Consider the following 18,183-nt stretch of genomic DNA (forward strand, 5'->3'; position numbering starts at 1 on the left):
GCCATCATTCAGATGCAGTCAACTTGCCTTGTCGGCCTAGATGACTTTGGAGTTTCCCCTGGTCGGCTTTCATTTTGTCACGCTTTGTTCTCGTTCATATGAGGTGCCATGTAGACTCAAAAGAACATTAACCTCTCACAGTAACAAAAAAAAAAAAAAACACAGAGTCACACACACCCAAAACCTCTCACGCCCAACAAAATCTTGTCACACTTACCCGACCCCCCAGGCCCCAGAAACAAACACACAAATGAAAAAAAATACTACATTTAAATTAAAAAAAAAAAAAAAAAACCACACTCATCACAACATAACTTATAGACGCCAAAGCAACTCTCACTCACACCACAAAAAAACCCTCACACTCAGCAAAAAAACAAAAAACAAACCAAAAAAAAACAGTTACACTCACACAACCAACTCTCACAGCCACACACTCATTCGTGACCTCACACACACCCCAACTGACATGTGGACACCTTGAAATACTGCAACCTGACCGCACAAATGTGCTACAGACACACAGCTGACAACATTCGTGTCCTGTTCTTCAAATAAATGCTTTAAAGGTATCGATTAGAAGATATGAAATGTGGTGCTAATATGTTGCGTTAGCTATATGGAACCTGGAACATGAATAACACATTGCAGTCTTGATATATTGCATATCTTCTAAGTATATGTAATGTATGAGAGGCATACATACGTTAAATCTCATACTGTAAATATACTACATTAGAAGCTGCAATCGAGAAATGAATGTGACCTGAACATGTTACACAATCTCATATTCCTTCAAAAATAATAAGAGGAAATCGTGGGGGCGGGGGGGGGGGTCTTTTAATTAGCATCATATGCTACGTGACGCTAACTTGCACGTCAACACGCCGAGCCCCTCCGCTTCTCTCCGCGAGGCCTCCACCCCCTCGTTCTCATCCTCTTCGCCCTCTTTTTCGCAGCAGACGTGGGGACAGGGAAGACGCCTCGTGATTTATGATATGAATGCTGTAGCTGAACTAAACCACTGAGGGGGACAAATGGGGGGGCCCGGGGAAGAAGGTATGGGGAGGGGCTAACTATGGCATGGGGGTACGGAGTAGACCTCCCATTCTCCATAAACTCTGCACCCAGCGTCGTGCTCACCACAGCCAGTTAGTGGTTTGGGAAGGGGGGGTGGTAGTTTTTATTTTGGGGGATGTAGCACACACACACACACACACACACACACACACACACACACACGCACACACTCGCTGGAGCCGACGGGAGGCGAACGTCGGAGCCACATCAGAGCCGGGGTCCGCCTCATTATGGATCTCATGGAAACTGTTTCTTGCACAAAGTGTTTCCACATGTGCTGCTCCACATTCAACACACACACACACACACACACACACACACACACACACACACACACACACACACACACACGTAAATATGCGTAAACATGCAAACGCTTTGTCAGCGTCGGCCGGCGAGACAGAAGATGATGAATAAAACAATACAGGCATTTTTAGTCACATTTTTATTCCACCCAAAGGAAATCATGGTAAGAGAAAAAAAAGGGGGGGTGTCTGAATTTTCTGCAGTCTTTGCAGCATTTAAACGCTTTTAACAGTCTTCTAAGTGCAATAAGAAGTTAAGCCTTGTTTATTAAGAGAAGAAATGAGATTCCCACTCCTCGATGACCTGACTCTAGCTCCTGATTCGACTCATTTTGGATAGATTTCAATATTTTTTAATCAGCCAATTTTGGCTGATTTTTAAATAGCCAATACCTGCCAATTAATCGGATGGGACCCCATTTTTATCCAAAATTACTATTTTCCTCAATTAAAAACACACAAAAAAAAGGACTGGAATGGATTAATGGCATTTAATTTCAATTGAAAAAATGTGTTTGACAAAGTCATCTATTTATTTTTGAGCTTGGTGAATTTCACTGGTTGCCCCTCGTCTCAAGGCGCTAACATTTGTTGTTGTTGTCATCTTTCCTTCAGGTTCTTCGGACCTGAGCCCCTTCCCGGGCCAGTTTGAGCGCCAGTTCCCGGGATTGTCATCCTTGGCGGAGAGTCGTTTCAGCGGTCCTCGCATGCACTACCCGGCCACCTTCACCTACACGCCGCCCGTGACCTCCGCCATGTCGTTGGGGGGGCCCCACTACCACACCTACCTTCCTCCGCCCTACCCGGGCTCCACACAGAACCAGAGCGGACCCTTCCAGACCAGCAGCACCCCTTACCTGTACTACGGCGCCTCGTCCGGGTCCTACCAGATCTCCATGGTGTCGGGCGGGGGCGGCGAGCGCTCACCCTCGCGACTGGCCCCCCCGCCCTGCACCAGCGCCTCCACGGGGACCTCGCTGGTCAACCCCAACCTTCCCAGCCAGGCGGACGGCGGCGTGGACGCGGGAGATGGGAGCCACAGCAACTCCCCCACCGTCCTCAACACGGGGGGACGCATGGATGAGGCCGTGTGGAGGCCCTACTGAATGCCTGACTGAAAAGGGATTTTTATTTTGTTGAAAGCAGCTCGTCTCGACTTGTGCAAACTTGTCTTCCTGGAATGTTTGGACCAAAGCGCTCGGAGCGGCAATAAGCAGCACATCCTTCCGAATAGACTGTTTTTTCAAAATCTTTTTCATACCAACATGGAGGAGGCACAAACTCCAAAGAGCAAAATAATAATATGAATTACACTACCATATTGAAGTCGGATTTAAATGACATTTAAAAATAAATAAATAAATTTGAGAAGAAAAATCAGCAGCAACTTTTTACCTTGAAATAAAACTTTTCTTGAAAAGAGGACATTGCATCAGCTATGGGGGGGGGGGGGGGGAGGGAATCTCAACAATGACTTTTTTACTTGAATTATGCCATTTTTTTTGCATTGTATATTTTGATATATACGATTGATTGATTGAAATATATGAATGTTTTCTATTTCGCACATCAATTTTATAACTATTTTTCCTGAAAAATGTCTTCTCTAAGATGAAACATTTCTTCTTGAAAATGTGCGACTTTTTTCTTAAATATACACTTTTTTAACAAGTGAACATTTTTCTTAAAAGTACAACTTTTCTACATATACCTTCTAAAATTATGAAAAAAAATCTCAAATATGACTTTTCTCGATTATAACGGTTTTTCCAAATCTACAAGGTACTTCTAAAAAGCACAACGTTTCTCAACAATATATTTTTTCTCTCAAAAATACAATTTTCCCTCCCTTGAATTACATTTTCAAAAATGTCCTGAAATATTTTAACTTTTCCTAAAACATGTGATTGTTGTCTTGCAAGATTCCGATGTTAATGTGGTAGTGTAATTGTTTTCCTTTTCCTTTACGTGTCCTTCCTCCTGATTGGTCCTTCACGGCTTTTTATTTTCCGCATTAGGCATGTTTTTTGTTTTTTGTTTTTCTATACGACAATACAGAGACGCACTGAGCAGCGAGACTTATTTAAACGTGTATATTACAGGGCGTTCCGCTTCCTGTTTAACTTATGAAGCCATAACTTATGTAATATTGTATTTTTGAAACTTGACTCATCCCAATACTTTTGCTGCGTCTTTATGACTACATTTTTCAAAACGGCAACAACAAAAAGCTGGTAATTTAAGAAATAGAGAAACTACGGTGGTACCCAAAGATGCAAGTGCTACGCCGACAGCCAAGATTCAGACAATCAGCATAGTTCCAATAAAAGAGCTCAGGACCCGAAGATTTGTTGTTGTTGTTGTTGTTGTTTGATACGTGACGGCTTTGAGAAAGTTGGTCAGAGTGTTTGACACTCATGTTGTTTCCTTAAATAATCTTTTTTTTCTTTGTCATGTTGATGCCATCTTGAATCAGTAAAAGCACTTATTGATGGATACAAAAGTCATGTGATGTCATCCTGTTGCCTGATTGGCTGTTCAGAGTCAGCAATTATCTTACATACGACACACACTTGCTTTTCCAAAGTCTCCTGTCACTCAATTTTTGTAGGATTTTGTACAAAAAGCAAAAGGGCGTAGTAAGTAGTAAGCGTGCACATTTTTTTTTCAGCAATATTTGAATTCTACCTTATGGCATTAAATTCCCAAGGTTTGACACTTTTGCAAACTTTTGTACAAAACTAAAAACAAAATGTAGTGCAGTTTAGTTCCAATCACACCACATTTTTTTTAATAGGATCATGAATGTGATGGATGCTTCCAGCATGATCTCACTTCCTGTGCTGCATTCCATAGTACCAAAGGTGACATTTTTTTGTACAATTTTGTACAGAAACAATTGATCGAAATAGTAAAGAGCCCACATTTTTGTTAGCCCATTTGGAATCTCACTTTCTGACTGTTTGCCATTCCAAAGGAACTGCTTGTTACAAAAATGTAGGAGAATTTTGGTCCAACAATGAAAGGTAATTAGTAGCAAACATAATTTTTAGGGTGACTTAGGGGGACAACTTTTTTAATGTTTTGATTTTGGCCAGTGGGACCTCACTTCCAACACATTTCTTTTCACAAAGAACCTTTTTGTATTCTAAATTTACTATTTAATTATTTTTAAATATATTTGAAATGCCCTTTTTTAAGGTTAGTATTTTTTTTAACTTTTTTTTAAATTGGGAAATTAGTCGGCTTCAGCTTTTTTTCTCACTTCCTACTAAATTATGAGAAATGAGAAGTTAACTCGCTTTCTTTTTTTTTAAATTTGTCAGCATTTTAAGAAGGATTTTTTTTTCCTATTCATCAATCATGGACAGTGTTTTACACTACTCACACTACAACAAACTTTCATCTCACATACAATTGGCACAAAATGAGATGCAGACATCAATGGTGCACGGTTGTCATCAGTTCTGTTGGGCTCTAATATAATAAGTCATTTGGGAGGACTTTATTATTGAAGGTCGGCATGCAGAGGGAATCAAACATTACACACTCACACACAATCACACATCACACATTCCTGCTGCTTCAGTCTGAAAAGTCAAAAAAGTCAAGTGTTTATGTTGTAACTGGAGAAAGCAAATAAAAAGCTTTTAGATGATTTGATAGATTTAATGAAATTATTTTTTTTCCCTCCCAGATAACATCTGGCCTGATCTCTTCGAAGTTTTTTTTTTCGGTGCGTCTTGATCCGTCCCTTTTCATCTGATGTGTTTTGTTTTCCCATGCTTGTTGATGTGTGACACTTTAGGATTTGCAGGAATTTAATCCTGGGAATTAATTTTATGGATTTCATTTGTCAGGACCTTTACGCCGCCATCTTGCCCGAATAAGGTCATCAAAAAGTGATTCATCCAGCTACCCCTCAAGGCACACACAAGTGAGTGAAATTAACTTTTAGTGGATGCACATTTAATTGTCTTCAGAGACACTGACATGGTGTGGAAAAACTCACCTACAATATATTTGCACGTTTCTGCTCTTAGTAGAACGCTACGACATGCAGTAAGTTAGCACTGACTAATTATGAAAAGTAGTGCAATAATTTTTGTCAAGCTAATATGCTGAAGTGATGCATTTTAACTGAGAGACTGACTTTGGGTTTCAGAGAGGAGCTAAATTTAGCCGGGGTTGTTAGCGGAAAGAATGCGTTTTCATGTACATGCGCACGCATCTCATCATCATTTCAAGGTTGTTGTGTCGTGTCCCTTTAAGAGAGCTAGCGAGTGCGCATGCGTCATGTGGTGCGTAGCGTGTCCGTCAAACGATGAACCCGGAAGTGGGTTCCTTTGGTCATTAGTGGTTCATTGGCCAGCTAAATAGCCTCAAGCCATGTGTTTAGCAGTCCGGTTTGAAGGAGGCCCATCTCGTCTGTCTATCAAACCACCGTCACGCTTGTCAAAAAAAAATGTTGCTCCAAAGAGAGCATCTCCTCAGCTAGTTAACTTTAGCTTTGGGATGCTGTTGATTGCCACAGGTGTGGAGGATTTTATTTTCTACACCTGTAGACGGAATGACACGATGCGAAGCTTCCAGATGAAGGCAAGCCGTCATTTTAAACTTTAAAGTCAAACTTTTTGGTGTTTTAGGAGTGATCGTGGCTGAAGTTAGTATTTTTGTGGCCATAAGTTGGTGTGTTGAGACCACAAATTAGCAACTAATTCGTATCCACAAACTTTTAGTTCGCTTTTTATATTCATGCTATACTGTACCTAATTCGGGCCACAAATTAATTAGCATTTTGTGCTCAGGTCGTATCTGTGTTTTGTCCACCATTAATATACGAAGGGTGGCCCTTTTTTGGGGACTAAATGAGAAATATTTTCACTATTTCATCATCTGTCTGTCAAAGTACAGTAGTTACAACGACTTTTCCGCGTGGTGTCACCATGGAATCGTTACTTTGTCTGAGCGCGAGTTGTCTTTGGAAGATGGCGATGGCGGCAAATTTTTGGGGTGGGGGTGGAGCAGTGGCTTAGTTAGGCGTCGCTCATCCAGACTCCAGCCGCCGTCAAAGTGGCGTTCCAGAGACGGGAGCAGAGACACGGACACGCTGGGAAGCTGTTTTACATTATTCCCAGACATAATAGAGCCAATCTGAGTGTTCACATGAGTCGGAAAAAAAGAAGAAAAAGGGGGGGGGGTGAGGGTTTGAAGCTTCATCCATGTGTATTTTCTGATGTCAAGAACATTCTTGGGATTTCCCTGAATTTAAATTATTGTGGAAGGGGAAAAAAAATCCCGCTGGTTCTTGTTTGACATTCCCGGCGTTGTGCAATTACATTGATGAAGTTAAAACAAGCCAGACGCCCAAAGACATTTGCATCAGTTCACTCGTGAGAGGTACACAAGGAGCTTACTGAAGGTCTTGTGCTGTTTTCAGTCCACAAGTGCCTGCATCGTAAAAATAAATCTGTCCTGTAAACTTGACGCGCCACAGAGAATAGTGTTGCTCACAACCCTGCCAAATTTGAATGATTAAAAAAATAAAATCTGAGTTTATGACGAAGCTTCAAAATCCAGCCATTCTGTCCTCTCTCTAAGGCTCCGGCCGCTGCAACCGCACCCCTCTCAAATGTCAATGAACAAACGCAAATCTTTCTTGTGCCTACACATCTTTATACACTTGAGCCACAAAAATATATTCTTAAAGCCTTTAGTGGCAGGAATCGCAGTGGGCGCCTCATGCCATGATGCGATGCGCTCAACACCAGCTAACAGCTTCCTCATTCCTAGATGTTGTGGCACATGGTCAGGATGGTACCACCTCTGCCTCAATTTGAGCCTGAAAAAACCATGCCAGAGGCGTCTTAAATTGACCCCACTCCGTCAAAAGCAACTGTGTACTTTGGCGCCCCCTAGTGGCTGTTGAAGAGCCTGGCCTGGGTGAGGTGGGCTGCCCACCCATGGCGCCCTCCCTGGAGCCAAAAGGCAGGCTAGGTTGTGCTTATTAAGTTAGCGCCGCTCCAACACATTTTTGCCTCTGCAAGCTAAATGAATGCCAGATCTCAGTCGGTTCCCGATTCCCGGCCCCGCCCGGCACGAAGACCCCCCCGCCCCTCCTCAACCTCGCAGCCCCACCCCAATACTAACCCCGGCCACTGAACCCGAACCCAACTGATCAACCCGACTTCTCTTTGCTGACCCAATGCGAGAAATGATCAGCTGTCATTAATAGTTCATCCAGGCAGTCGCCCAAATCCTTGCAGAAGCCAGAAATGAAGGGTTTGTTTGAATCAGTCAATGTGGGAGGAGGAACTAAACTCAGCGATGCCTTGAGATGCAAGTGACGCAATTTAGAACATTTTCGAGATCCGATCAGCCAGTACAGATTTACTGTCCAACTGCACAAATAGAATTACGCGTATTGACAACAACCACAAAACGTTGGCTTTGAAAAATATGTTAATCTTAATGCTCGTGAACAATGCAAAGCACAACTGACTGATGCTAACGGTTAGGATCGATCGCCGCGATTTTTAGTTGCAATAGACATTTGAACACGGTGGAGTAACATATTTAGACAGATCAAATAACGTTATTCGGGCAAACAAGTATATTCTTTATTCTCTATATGAAAACTGTCAGAGTTTATTGTGTCACTTGCAGTAGAAGTAAAACTTTTTGGTTTGTGTCTCCATAACTGTAATATAGTGCTTCCTGGTGTTAATTATTTTTGTTTTTTTTTTATAGTACAATATTCTAGCGTGTCCCCCACCCTCTCAAACTGCTTTTTTGGGGTCTGGGAAAACAAAGAAAAGCGTGCTTATTGAATCAACTTCACACATGTAATAACATCTGCCAGATCTGATCAGGCAGTCAATCGTGAAAGCGATGGCGTCAAATTTCAAAGTCTCAGGACCATGGACAGCGACCAAGTGTGCGAACAAAGGACCCCTTTGTCGGCGCCCCCTCGTTCACGTCACTGTTTGGAATTAGACATCATCCCAACTGTCAGGCCCAGGCGGGTACGCAACACGAGGCGGACTGAAGCTGCGTGCCAGGACTTCATGCGGAACAGGCCTCGCACACACGCAGCCAGGGGACACAAAGGCAGCACCCTAAGCCGCCTCCCCCCCACCCCCTCACCACCACCCTTTGTGCATTAGTGAATAATGGACTGATAAATGTGATTGTTGCTGCCCACACACGGAGATGCACTGCACTTCAATGTGACTCGAAAGAAAAAAAAAAAACAAACAAACCCCACCATTTGAAAATTCTTGTAATTCTTCATTGTTGATGCTTTTTTTTCTTCTTTTTTTACAGAATAAATAGCAAGTCCAAATTTAGACTTGCATGTTTTCACTGTACCACCAGAGTGTTCCACAACATGCCAAGCAGCACTGAGCACCACGGGAAAAGATGCTGCAGTAAGAAGAGGAGGCAGAGGTCATCAACAAAGCTTCACTTGTGGTCAAGCATGTATGCCTGTGAGTATTGTTGTATGCGCTATTTGTGTACGCACACATACACACCCCATTGTTGTTCAATATGTGTTTAGAATTACCCATGCTAATTTCCATGAGCCTGCCAATTGGTTTTGCGTTATTGGGTAACGTTAAGCAAACTTTCGTGAGGCTAAATGAACTATTTTGTTTGAACTTTTGGTTTAAATGTACAGTGCCGGATTCTATTTGGTGTCATGTTTCTCATTTGGAGAACCGGACAGAGTGAGAACAGGCGCTGAGGAATGATTTTAAAAAGTGTGGAGTGTGGTTTATCAAGTTGAAAGCATGTAGGAGGGTTAAAAATGCACGTGGGTCGGGAACGAGTTCCCCATAACTGAGGTTTTCCTTCAGGGTGAATTGTGTGTGGGTTTTTTTTTAAGTGACTGAAACTGGTCAACAATGACTGGGTGGGAAAAAAACATTTTTTTCGATTAGAGGGAGAATTTTTAATGCCAGCAGCCCTTTTCTTTCTTTCTTTTGGCAGAAGACGCAACACTTGAATCACTAATCATTCTTGACAACAAACTCTTCTCTTAAACAAGGCCATGGAAGGGGGATATCTTGCTTCTCTGAATCTTTTGGCTGATCATTGTCAATGTTCCTTGGTTCACGTTCCTTTCCGCTGCTTTGCCTTTTTTTCTGGCCAAAAAAAACCCAATCTCAAATAATCAAGACCTCCACTGCTGTTGCCTTTACCTTTTTTTTGGGGGGGGGGGGGGGGGAATTTTAAAAAAAACGAATATTGAAAAAAACTTAAAAAGCCTATTTTGCCAAAGTAATGGCTAGCAAGTACCTACTTGTTTTCAAATGTACGAAGGGCAAATAAATACTCAAGTACTAACACCTGAAAAATCTACTTATTTGAAGTATTTTGTGTATTTGTTTCATCCAACACAGCGAATTAGCAAGCACCAGGTCTCGCGTGGTACTTTTTACGCTGTGGAAACGCCAGGCAAAAGCGGGCTGCCTGCGTTTGTTTTCTCTGGCATCAAGTTAGCAGCGCGGAACCACCGCGCAGAATTGGGTGAGCGCTTCTTCAAGTGAGGAAAACTGGAGACGGCTCGCGTGGCAGCGCTCCTCGGCTTTTCAGAGACAGGAAGGCATTCGAGCTCTGGCATGAAAGCCTCCTTCATTTGTAGCCGTCAGCCGGGATGCCAAAGGATGGGATTTTATTTGCAAAGTCAGCATTAAAATGCTGGACCTTCGCATTAAATGTTCCAAACCACAGCATGGGCTAGAAGCTTGTTCGAGGCCCAGAAGATCTTCAACCTTTTAGGCTTGAGCTGTAAATAGAACTTTGGTCATTTGTCTCCACCTTGCTTCCTTTTTTAATGACGCTGTAATTGTGTGAAGGCAATTTTTTTTTTTTCAACTTCAGCACTTTACAGTGAAACCTGATTAATCCATTTCAGAAAATTTGACTGGAACCGAATCGCCCGAAATCCAAGGCAATATATCCCATAGGAAATTATGTAAATCCAATTGATCCGTTTTAGGCATCTAAATATATTAACAAAGAATACATTTTGTAGTGAATAACTATAGCTTTACATGCAAAAACTGAAGTAAATGACTACTGAAGTGGAAAACCGAATATTTAACAACACTTTGACCTTGAAGGTTCTTGGTGGCTTATACAGCAAAGAGGGGAGAAAGGGCAGCCATTTTCCAAGGTCACTCTTGAATTCTTTCGTGTTTCTTGCCTTTATAAAGGCAAGGTGAGCACTTGGAACATTATTGTCGATTAAAAACTAACATGTGTTAAAGACGTGTCAGGCTGACGAATGGCAAAATGTCCAGAACACTGCCAGCCTTTATCATTACAGAAATGGAAGGCCCCAAAATGTTGACATGAAGCCTGTCTATTTCCCAGGCCACGGATGAGTCTGGAACGTATTCGTCAGTGTATTTCAAGATTTCGTGTCAGAGTGAAGAGAAAGCGTGAGGAGGCAAAACAAGTGGAGTTTAATGACGACCAAGAGGAACATTGACATTGACGGCTCGTAGGCGCGCCATCCCGAGGGAAGACGAGGCGCAGCGGGAGCTCAATAATAAACATCGGCGTCAGGCGAGACGTCCACGGGCGTGGGGATAAATAAATCTAACCGCCTCGACGCGCCTGTGAGTCAAAGCTTTGCAGCACATGTGAAAGGGAGCTTTGTGTCATGAGGAATAAATACAGACAGCAGGATCGGGACCATCCGTCACATCAGAGTGCGTTTGAGCATCCTTAAACTAATAAATCTCTGGAGGGCTAAGAATAAAAAGGAAGGTTTTGGGAGCTAAGATGCTACTTGGCCAGCCTCTTGGCCACGTCCTTGTAGGCCATCTCGATTTCGGACTCGGCGGCGCATGTGTTGTTGAACTCGTCGCGGGCGGCGGCGTTCTTCAAGTAGCGCCAGATTCCCGTCATGTCCGAGGGGATGTCATAGTTACGGTACTTCTTGGCCACCACCTCAAAGACACAAATGGACAAGTTTTTAATTTCACCCAACTTGTCTCCAGTGTTCCCTCTAATTTGGATCAGACATGCACGTGACAGCCAAACCAGTATCACACCTGTCCAAAATGCAGAATCATAAGTTGCATGATGTGGGTATGTTACTGATAAAAAAAAAAAAAAAAAAGTCAAACCACCTCTACATCAAAATAGAACATGTTGAATAGAGATTTTTGACATGACCAAAATCAGCCCTGATTTTTTTTTTTTTTTTTTTTTTTTAATGAAGGGAATACAAACTGCATAAATACGGGCGACACTGTCCATTCATAAATAATGGAAAAGATGTCATTTAATAAAACAAAAATTTGGAATCACTTGACCTCTGAAAGGGCTTCATTTAAGGGGCTCGGAATCTATGCCCATGTTTGGATTTCCTGTATGGAGTGGTCACGTGTCGCCCGCAGTGTCCCATTAGTGCTGAGTGTGTCTATATGTCAATGTCTGTTTCAAACTATGGTTCATTTTTCCTCTGTCTAGGTCTCTCCGAGGTCTTCTACCTTGACGATGTGCAGTTTGGGCAGTAGGTTGCAATCGGCCAGCGTCAGCTCGTTTCCGTCCAGAAAACTTCTCCTGGACACCTTTTCTTCCTCCATACTGTTGGCGTCGATCTCGTCAGGCAGCGGGCTATTCAGGTATTCGTCCAGCTTCTGCATAGCCCGTGTCAGACCTTTCTCCAGGGCTGAAGCATGCAAAACAATGCAATCACGCGTCAGAGGGGGATGATGTCCACTAGGTGGCAGCAAAGCATTGAGTAAAAAGGAAACAGTGTAGTCTGCTGCCCTCTAGTGAGGAATATTATCATTTCACCCTGTCCTGTCAACTTCCTGATTATTCGATACATTTTGAAGATTTTTCAACACAGACTTGTAAATTTAAAACTGTGCCTGGTAGGCATTATAACTATTCCATTGTTTTTTAAATAAATTAACTGAATTAAAGTTAACAATTGTTCCACACATTTTATTGAAAAATGTTAGGAAGGTAGTGATAGACATCTGTTTTTATTTTTCAAGTCATGCATAAACAATTAGGAAGACTTCACACTTCATGGACTGAAAAATTATGTAGTTCGAAACTAATTGAATTAGTTTTACGTTTTCGCCCAACATTTCTAAATTGAACAAATGCATTTGGTACGCTTTCAAATTATTTGACTTTCATTTGATTATTTACTTGATAAATGCCTACTTTTGCCCCACGTTTTTTTAATTGAAATTTGATCTTTTTGTATGATTTTTTTTTAATCAGATGTGATTATCAACACTTTACAGGTTAAAGATGAAATTTTAAAATGTGTTGGAAAGGCTTTAGCTTCTCAAAAATGTTTAATCCTTTAATATGATTTTATTTCTTAAAATCGATTATTAGCCTTAAATTATTTTCACATTTTCCACACATTATAAAATAATTATTTGAAACCATATATAAAACATATTCAATGAAGAGAATTGTTAACACTTGAATGAAAAAGAACCTCTTTAAAACTAAATAACTACCTTCAATTATTAAATGAGCACTTTTCCAAACATTTATTTTTTTAAATCTTTCACTCCTGCATTTGTTTGAAAGGCATTAATACAATTTCCCCTTTCAAAAATATTTTTTAAACATATTTCACACATTAAAAAAAATTTTGCAAAGCTGCGTCACCGTCGTTGGCGTCGATTTTGGTGTTCTTAATGTATGCTGAGAACTTAGCGAAGATGTCGTTGCCCGCCGTGTTGGACTCTCTCTGCTTGGCTGCCAGTTTGGGATACCTCAGTGACAAGCAGAAGAACAAGAAGTATTAATATAATTGTATACAGGGCAGGCCAAAAGTCGGTCTGCACTTTTAAAAAGTAATGCATATAAACAAAGGTAGGAAGGAAGCAAGGATAATTGAAAGAAGGGATTCATCGCCACTGTTAGCAGTCACATAAACCCTCAGACAAACTGGAATCCCTAAAACTGTACAATTACTTTTGACCTAAAATGCATATTATGTCTGTGGCTTACTTAGGTGGCGCCAGCATTGCCTCGAGGAACTCCTCGATCTTGTTGATGTCCGTCTTGACATCTCCATTGTAGGTGAGGAATGGCGGGTGGGTGCCAGGCGCCAGATTGTTAAGGTCTGCCGGCTTCCTAAGGGAGGCCAACAAACAGTGAATTTGTCTCGTGCTAACAAATCAAATGATGCAAGCTCGAGTGTCATATTATAGGGAATAACCGACACTCGCATTTGAATAGCGCTACAACCTCGCAATATAGGACACAATATATTGGATAAGGAGTGATTTGCGACATAGCGAAAGATTGGCGGCGGCTCCGACGTCAGTCGCTAACCTCTTGAGGTCCACGGTGGTGACGTTGAAGACGACACCTTTGAGCCACAAGATCATGAAGAGACGCTGCGAGAAAGGACAGTTGCCAATACTCTCGCCATCGCTGCCCGCCTGAGAACAATTAGTCATTATTATGGAGAAAGAATCCTATACATTTTTTAGTGACATTGAAGCCCCATTTATTGGGGGAGGTGCATACCAGACCCATCGGTAATAAGGAAAAAAAATTTCTATGTAAACTATTACCTAATGCTTGTTCTCATGCTTTTGAGCCAGATACAATTTAAACCTTTTTGCTTGCTTTGAAAAAAATACCTACACAGCAAGCTTCCTATCGATTTTAAATGAGCTCATGTTTCAGCGCACATTTGAGAGCTTACACCTAACCCACCACCTGAATTATGCATGTCTCCACACACGTACGCACACACAGACATACAGAGGCAAACACCAGAACACAGCAGAGGTCTGTCTATAAAGTTGCCGAGTCTGCTTGAATGCAGCGCCAGCATGTGTCATTGTCACGACACAAAAACAACACAACAAATACAATGTACAATAATGACAGCCAGTCAACATGGGCAACACACACACACACACACACACACACACACACACACACACACACACACACACGCACACAAAGGCTGCTGACCTGCTGGTCGATACACAACACGCGACAGACCAGTTCAGACTAAACGGAGCATTTAGCAGTCATAAACATAACCATCAGAATTACGGCTTAAAAGCAATATTTTGTGAGAGAAAATGTGCATGCATTCATATATCATAGTTACATATTTGTAAAAATGTATTTGATTATGAAAAGAATAGTTTATTCATTTCTTTATTTATTTTCATGATCATCATTTTTACTATTAATTTATATCCAGCATCCAAAATGGGATGTGTTTTGTCATCAGGCCCGTCCGACTTGGCCACATCTGCAATGGAAATGTTTATAATTGACATAATGTCCACTTGTAAAATTATTATTTTTTAATTAATCAGCATTCCCGTGAGGATGTTTTATTTTTGTTTCCTAATTTTATGCCACCTGCCGCAGGTGCGCGCACACCCACCCGTCGAGTCCCAGGGGGCGCCGAGCAGCACAACAAACACCGGTGAGGACAACGGAAGTAGAAGCTGCACATCACTGAGCATCCCTGGTAACGTTACCTCTGCTATTGTGTTACTCGTACACACACAAACTTGTTTTAGACACACAAAAATCAACTTTTATTTTTTGTTTTGGTTAAGTCTTACCTTGACAAAAAGTTCAATCTGAGGCTCCCTATCAGGATCTGTCATGCTTCCTCTTCAATACCAAACACCGGAATGTATCACACCACTACATGCTACCTTCAAACTCCTCTCATAGTCCCCAATGTCAAAGTCCAGTTATGCAACAACGTGGTCCTAAAGTGGTCCTAAAGTCAGCTGATGTGTTGGGGGGATGCAGACTGAGGTCAGATTTGTCTCGTAAAGCAGCTGGAATGCAAGCAGCAAAGCGTTCAATGACACCAAGTGCAAACAGGTGTCGGGCTCTGCTGCAGAGAGACGGGGTGGGAGGGTTGCGGGAGTCGGAAAGGGGCAGAGCCTGAGCTGCGTTTTTAATAACGTTTGCAGCAGGTGGAGGAAGTGAGCATGAAACCATGGGAAATTACAAGGTTTGACAATTGTTTAAAAAAATAAATAAATAAATATCCATTTGTATCAAAATTAAATAATCAGTAAGATAGCATCGTTTTAAATGAATATGTGATTCTAAAAGTATGAGAGGCTTTATTTTTCCCTTGGTGAATGTGATGTTTTTGTATGTGTGGGTTTGGGTGACGGACAAGTTTTTTGATATGTCTGAATGTTTTGGTGGGTGTTAGTTTTGAATGCGAGAGGGTTTTGGTAGATGTGAGCTTTTTTGTGCGAGGTAATTCAAATGAGTTTTGCCCTGGTATGTCTTGTCCCCCTAACCCTCCCAAAAGCGATCAAATAAAATAGTGAGGAAATATTCATAATTTCCAAAGGTTTAGCAATTAAACGATGTCTTTAAAGATGATGGTTGAAATCAGTGACTTGTCAGGCTAATCATTCACTGGCCTGTCAAACAGTAACACAACTCCAACACTTTGACTTCTTCTGACCCATAAAGGAAGTCATTTGAGCTCAATAAATAAACAAATAATGGAAATGTAAAATAATTATTACACTTAATTTTTAAAATTTTCTATTCATATATATTTTAAAAAGGAACTCTGGAAAGGGCACAATAGCAATGCCAATGTTTTTCTTACATTTTAATGAGTCTAACAAGCTCAATAAAATGTAAAATGACAACACTTTAACCTTGAAACTGTTTTTTTTTTTTTTTTTTTTTTTTACATATGATACTGTTTTTTTCCATATTTTAACATGGTTGCTTTTATGGAAGTATGGAGAAATATGTAAAATTTGGGCGTGGTGCTTTGCGCTGGTGATCTCTGCCCGACGTTTATCTAAAGTGTCAGCTATAGATAAGACAAAAGGTACACATTCCACCGTGTTGGAAATGTGAGGACACGCCCTGAAGCATCACTGCATACGCCATAGCTCATGTCATCACGAAACTGATGCCGTATGAAAAATAATATAATGCCGTATGCAAAATACAAGCTGAAAAAAATGAATATTTTGCAACCTGAATAGCTTTTGGACAGCGTGACTCAAAAATGAGCCCTGCCAAGTTTTAAAAATGTCGACTTTTAAGGGCAACTCTGGTATTGGCTGACTCGGGAATCGAAGTTTACCAATTTACAAGCTGAATACAGATGACTGTCCAAGTTGGCCTATTTGGAGGATCAAGAAGTGGAAGGACACATAACCTCACCTTGTGAACTTGGGAGCTGCAGACATTGTCCTACCTTGACAAAGAGCGAGATCTCAGGATGCGCGGGCTCGACTGGAGCGAGGGCGCTCTGGTCCAGGGTGAGGTTCTCCAGTGTCTTGATGCTGTAGTCCACCGCCTGTTCCTCCTTGGCCAACTTGGAGTCAGACTCGTGGTGCTTGTAGGCCATCAGCATCCCGTCCTCAGCGTTGTCCTCCTCCGGCGAAGATGAGGAGGATGAAGAGCGTCGGGATCCATCGTTCACCATCGCTGCTTTGGTCTCCTGGACGACAGTCTTCATCTCCGTCACCTCTTTTGTCTTCTCCTCCACCTTCACTTGGGCTTTCTCCTCTTCATCATGAGAGGAAGAGGACGATGATGACGACGAGGAGCGGCTGCGTTTGTCTCCATCCCTGGTGTCCATGTAGTCGGGAGAGGTGTGCTCGTCCTTGTCCAAGACGTGCACCATGACGTCATCCACGGTCACTTCCATGCTGGTTGTTGGATGTTCTGGGCTTTTGAGGAGTGGAGAAACGAGAAGTGACGCTGGCGGCGGCTGGCTCCTGGAAGACTGAATCTCAGCCGATGCCTGATCGAGCAAATTCCAGCGGCGACTCCCTTTGCAGGACCTTTGAACCTGGCAGCTCACTGATCATTTACAAAGTGCGCCCCACCAAAGCCTGCAGGCTTCACTTCAACTCCTCACACAAACTAAATGGCTTGACGTTTTACTTGCTATACTCTAAATTCACTTCTTGTATATTGTTAAGACACTCGCAGTCCTTAATGTTAAGTATGCTGTACCTGCGTGCGCTAAGTGAAACCAGAATCAACTTTTGTCATTCTGATTTTTCATTGTATTTTTAACATTGTATTTTAGTGTTGTAAATTGTATTTTATTTTGTTTATATTTGCCTTGTATTTTTATACCTTCATTTGTATAAATGCATTTTTAAACATATTTTATCCTTTCATTGTTTCATAATTTTTTTCCTTGCATTTTCCTTTAATGCATTTGAATACATTTAGTGAAGAAATTATCTCATTTATTGTCATAAACATGGAAAAGAAAATTCAAGACAACTTGCTTTAAAGTCCTTTTAACTCAGACGTTTTTATTTCGTCAACATAGCAAATACGGTACAAGTCTTGACACAATTTGTTACATTTTACAAATGCAACTCAAGCCATCGTTCTTTGAGCAAATCATTCAAATTTGTGCGTGTCTGCACGTTTCATTCATCTGTCAGCGAGACATTTTTTCCTCTTTCGTTTTCAAAATGTATCATAGAAATTGAAAAACAATACATCACAGTGTCATTTTTGGGGGACTCCGGTACCTTGTTAATCTGAAAGCCATAGACACAGAGAAATACTAAATAATTTGCTAACACCTTTGTGTCTACACTGACTTAAAAGCTTTTTGGCAGGAGGCACCTAACTTTTTATTTACGGTACTTATTTTTCACAACAACATGAATCGGAAAGTATACAGAACCGACTGACTACTGCCCCCTATCGGTCATGTAGTGCAAATCGCAGGAACAGTTCTGGCCCAAAGCGACGAGGTGAAAAAAATAAAAAATAAAACCTCCAAAGAGAGGAA

At 41.5% G+C, this 18,183-nt stretch overlaps 2 protein-coding genes across 5 annotated transcripts in view; one reads left to right on the top strand and one right to left on the bottom strand.

The window, feature by feature from the left end:
- runx2b (RUNX family transcription factor 2b) overlaps nucleotides 1-2,831 on the top strand; it is a 94,696-nt gene extending 91,865 nt beyond the window's left edge. For all 3 annotated transcript variants that reach the window (XM_019856516.1, XM_019856517.1, XM_019856518.1), the window contains one exon: nucleotides 2,001-2,831. In XM_019856516.1, coding sequence (XP_019712075.1) covers nucleotides 2,001-2,491 — 491 coding nt within the window. In that variant the 3' untranslated portion in view covers nucleotides 2,492-2,831. The remainder of the gene's footprint in view (nucleotides 1-2,000) is intronic.
- Nucleotides 2,832-10,835: 8,004 nt separating this feature from the next.
- Nucleotides 10,836-17,214, bottom strand: clic5b (chloride intracellular channel 5b). Of its 2 annotated transcripts, none has more exons than XM_019856521.1 (6): nucleotides 16,615-17,214; nucleotides 13,719-13,828; nucleotides 13,392-13,517; nucleotides 13,047-13,153; nucleotides 11,894-12,075; nucleotides 10,836-11,348 (listed from the first exon to the last, which is right to left on the bottom strand). In XM_019856521.1, the coding sequence occupies exons 1-6, from the start codon at nucleotides 17,068-17,070 to the stop codon at nucleotides 11,184-11,186; spliced, it is 1,146 nt and encodes a 381-aa protein (XP_019712080.1). In that variant the 5' UTR covers nucleotides 17,071-17,214; the 3' UTR covers nucleotides 10,836-11,183. The 2 variants fall into 2 exon arrangements, with proteins under 2 accessions (XP_019712080.1, XP_019712081.1); XM_019856522.1 differs by lacking the exon at nucleotides 16,615-17,214 and adding an exon at nucleotides 14,984-15,266.
- Between the last annotated feature and the right edge of the window lie 969 nt (nucleotides 17,215-18,183).

Source organism: Hippocampus comes, unplaced genomic scaffold (genome assembly GCF_001891065.2).
Source record: "Hippocampus comes isolate QL1 unplaced genomic scaffold, H_comes_QL1_v1.1 scaffold526, whole genome shotgun sequence".
Taxonomy (NCBI): domain Eukaryota; kingdom Metazoa; phylum Chordata; class Actinopteri; order Syngnathiformes; family Syngnathidae; genus Hippocampus; species Hippocampus comes.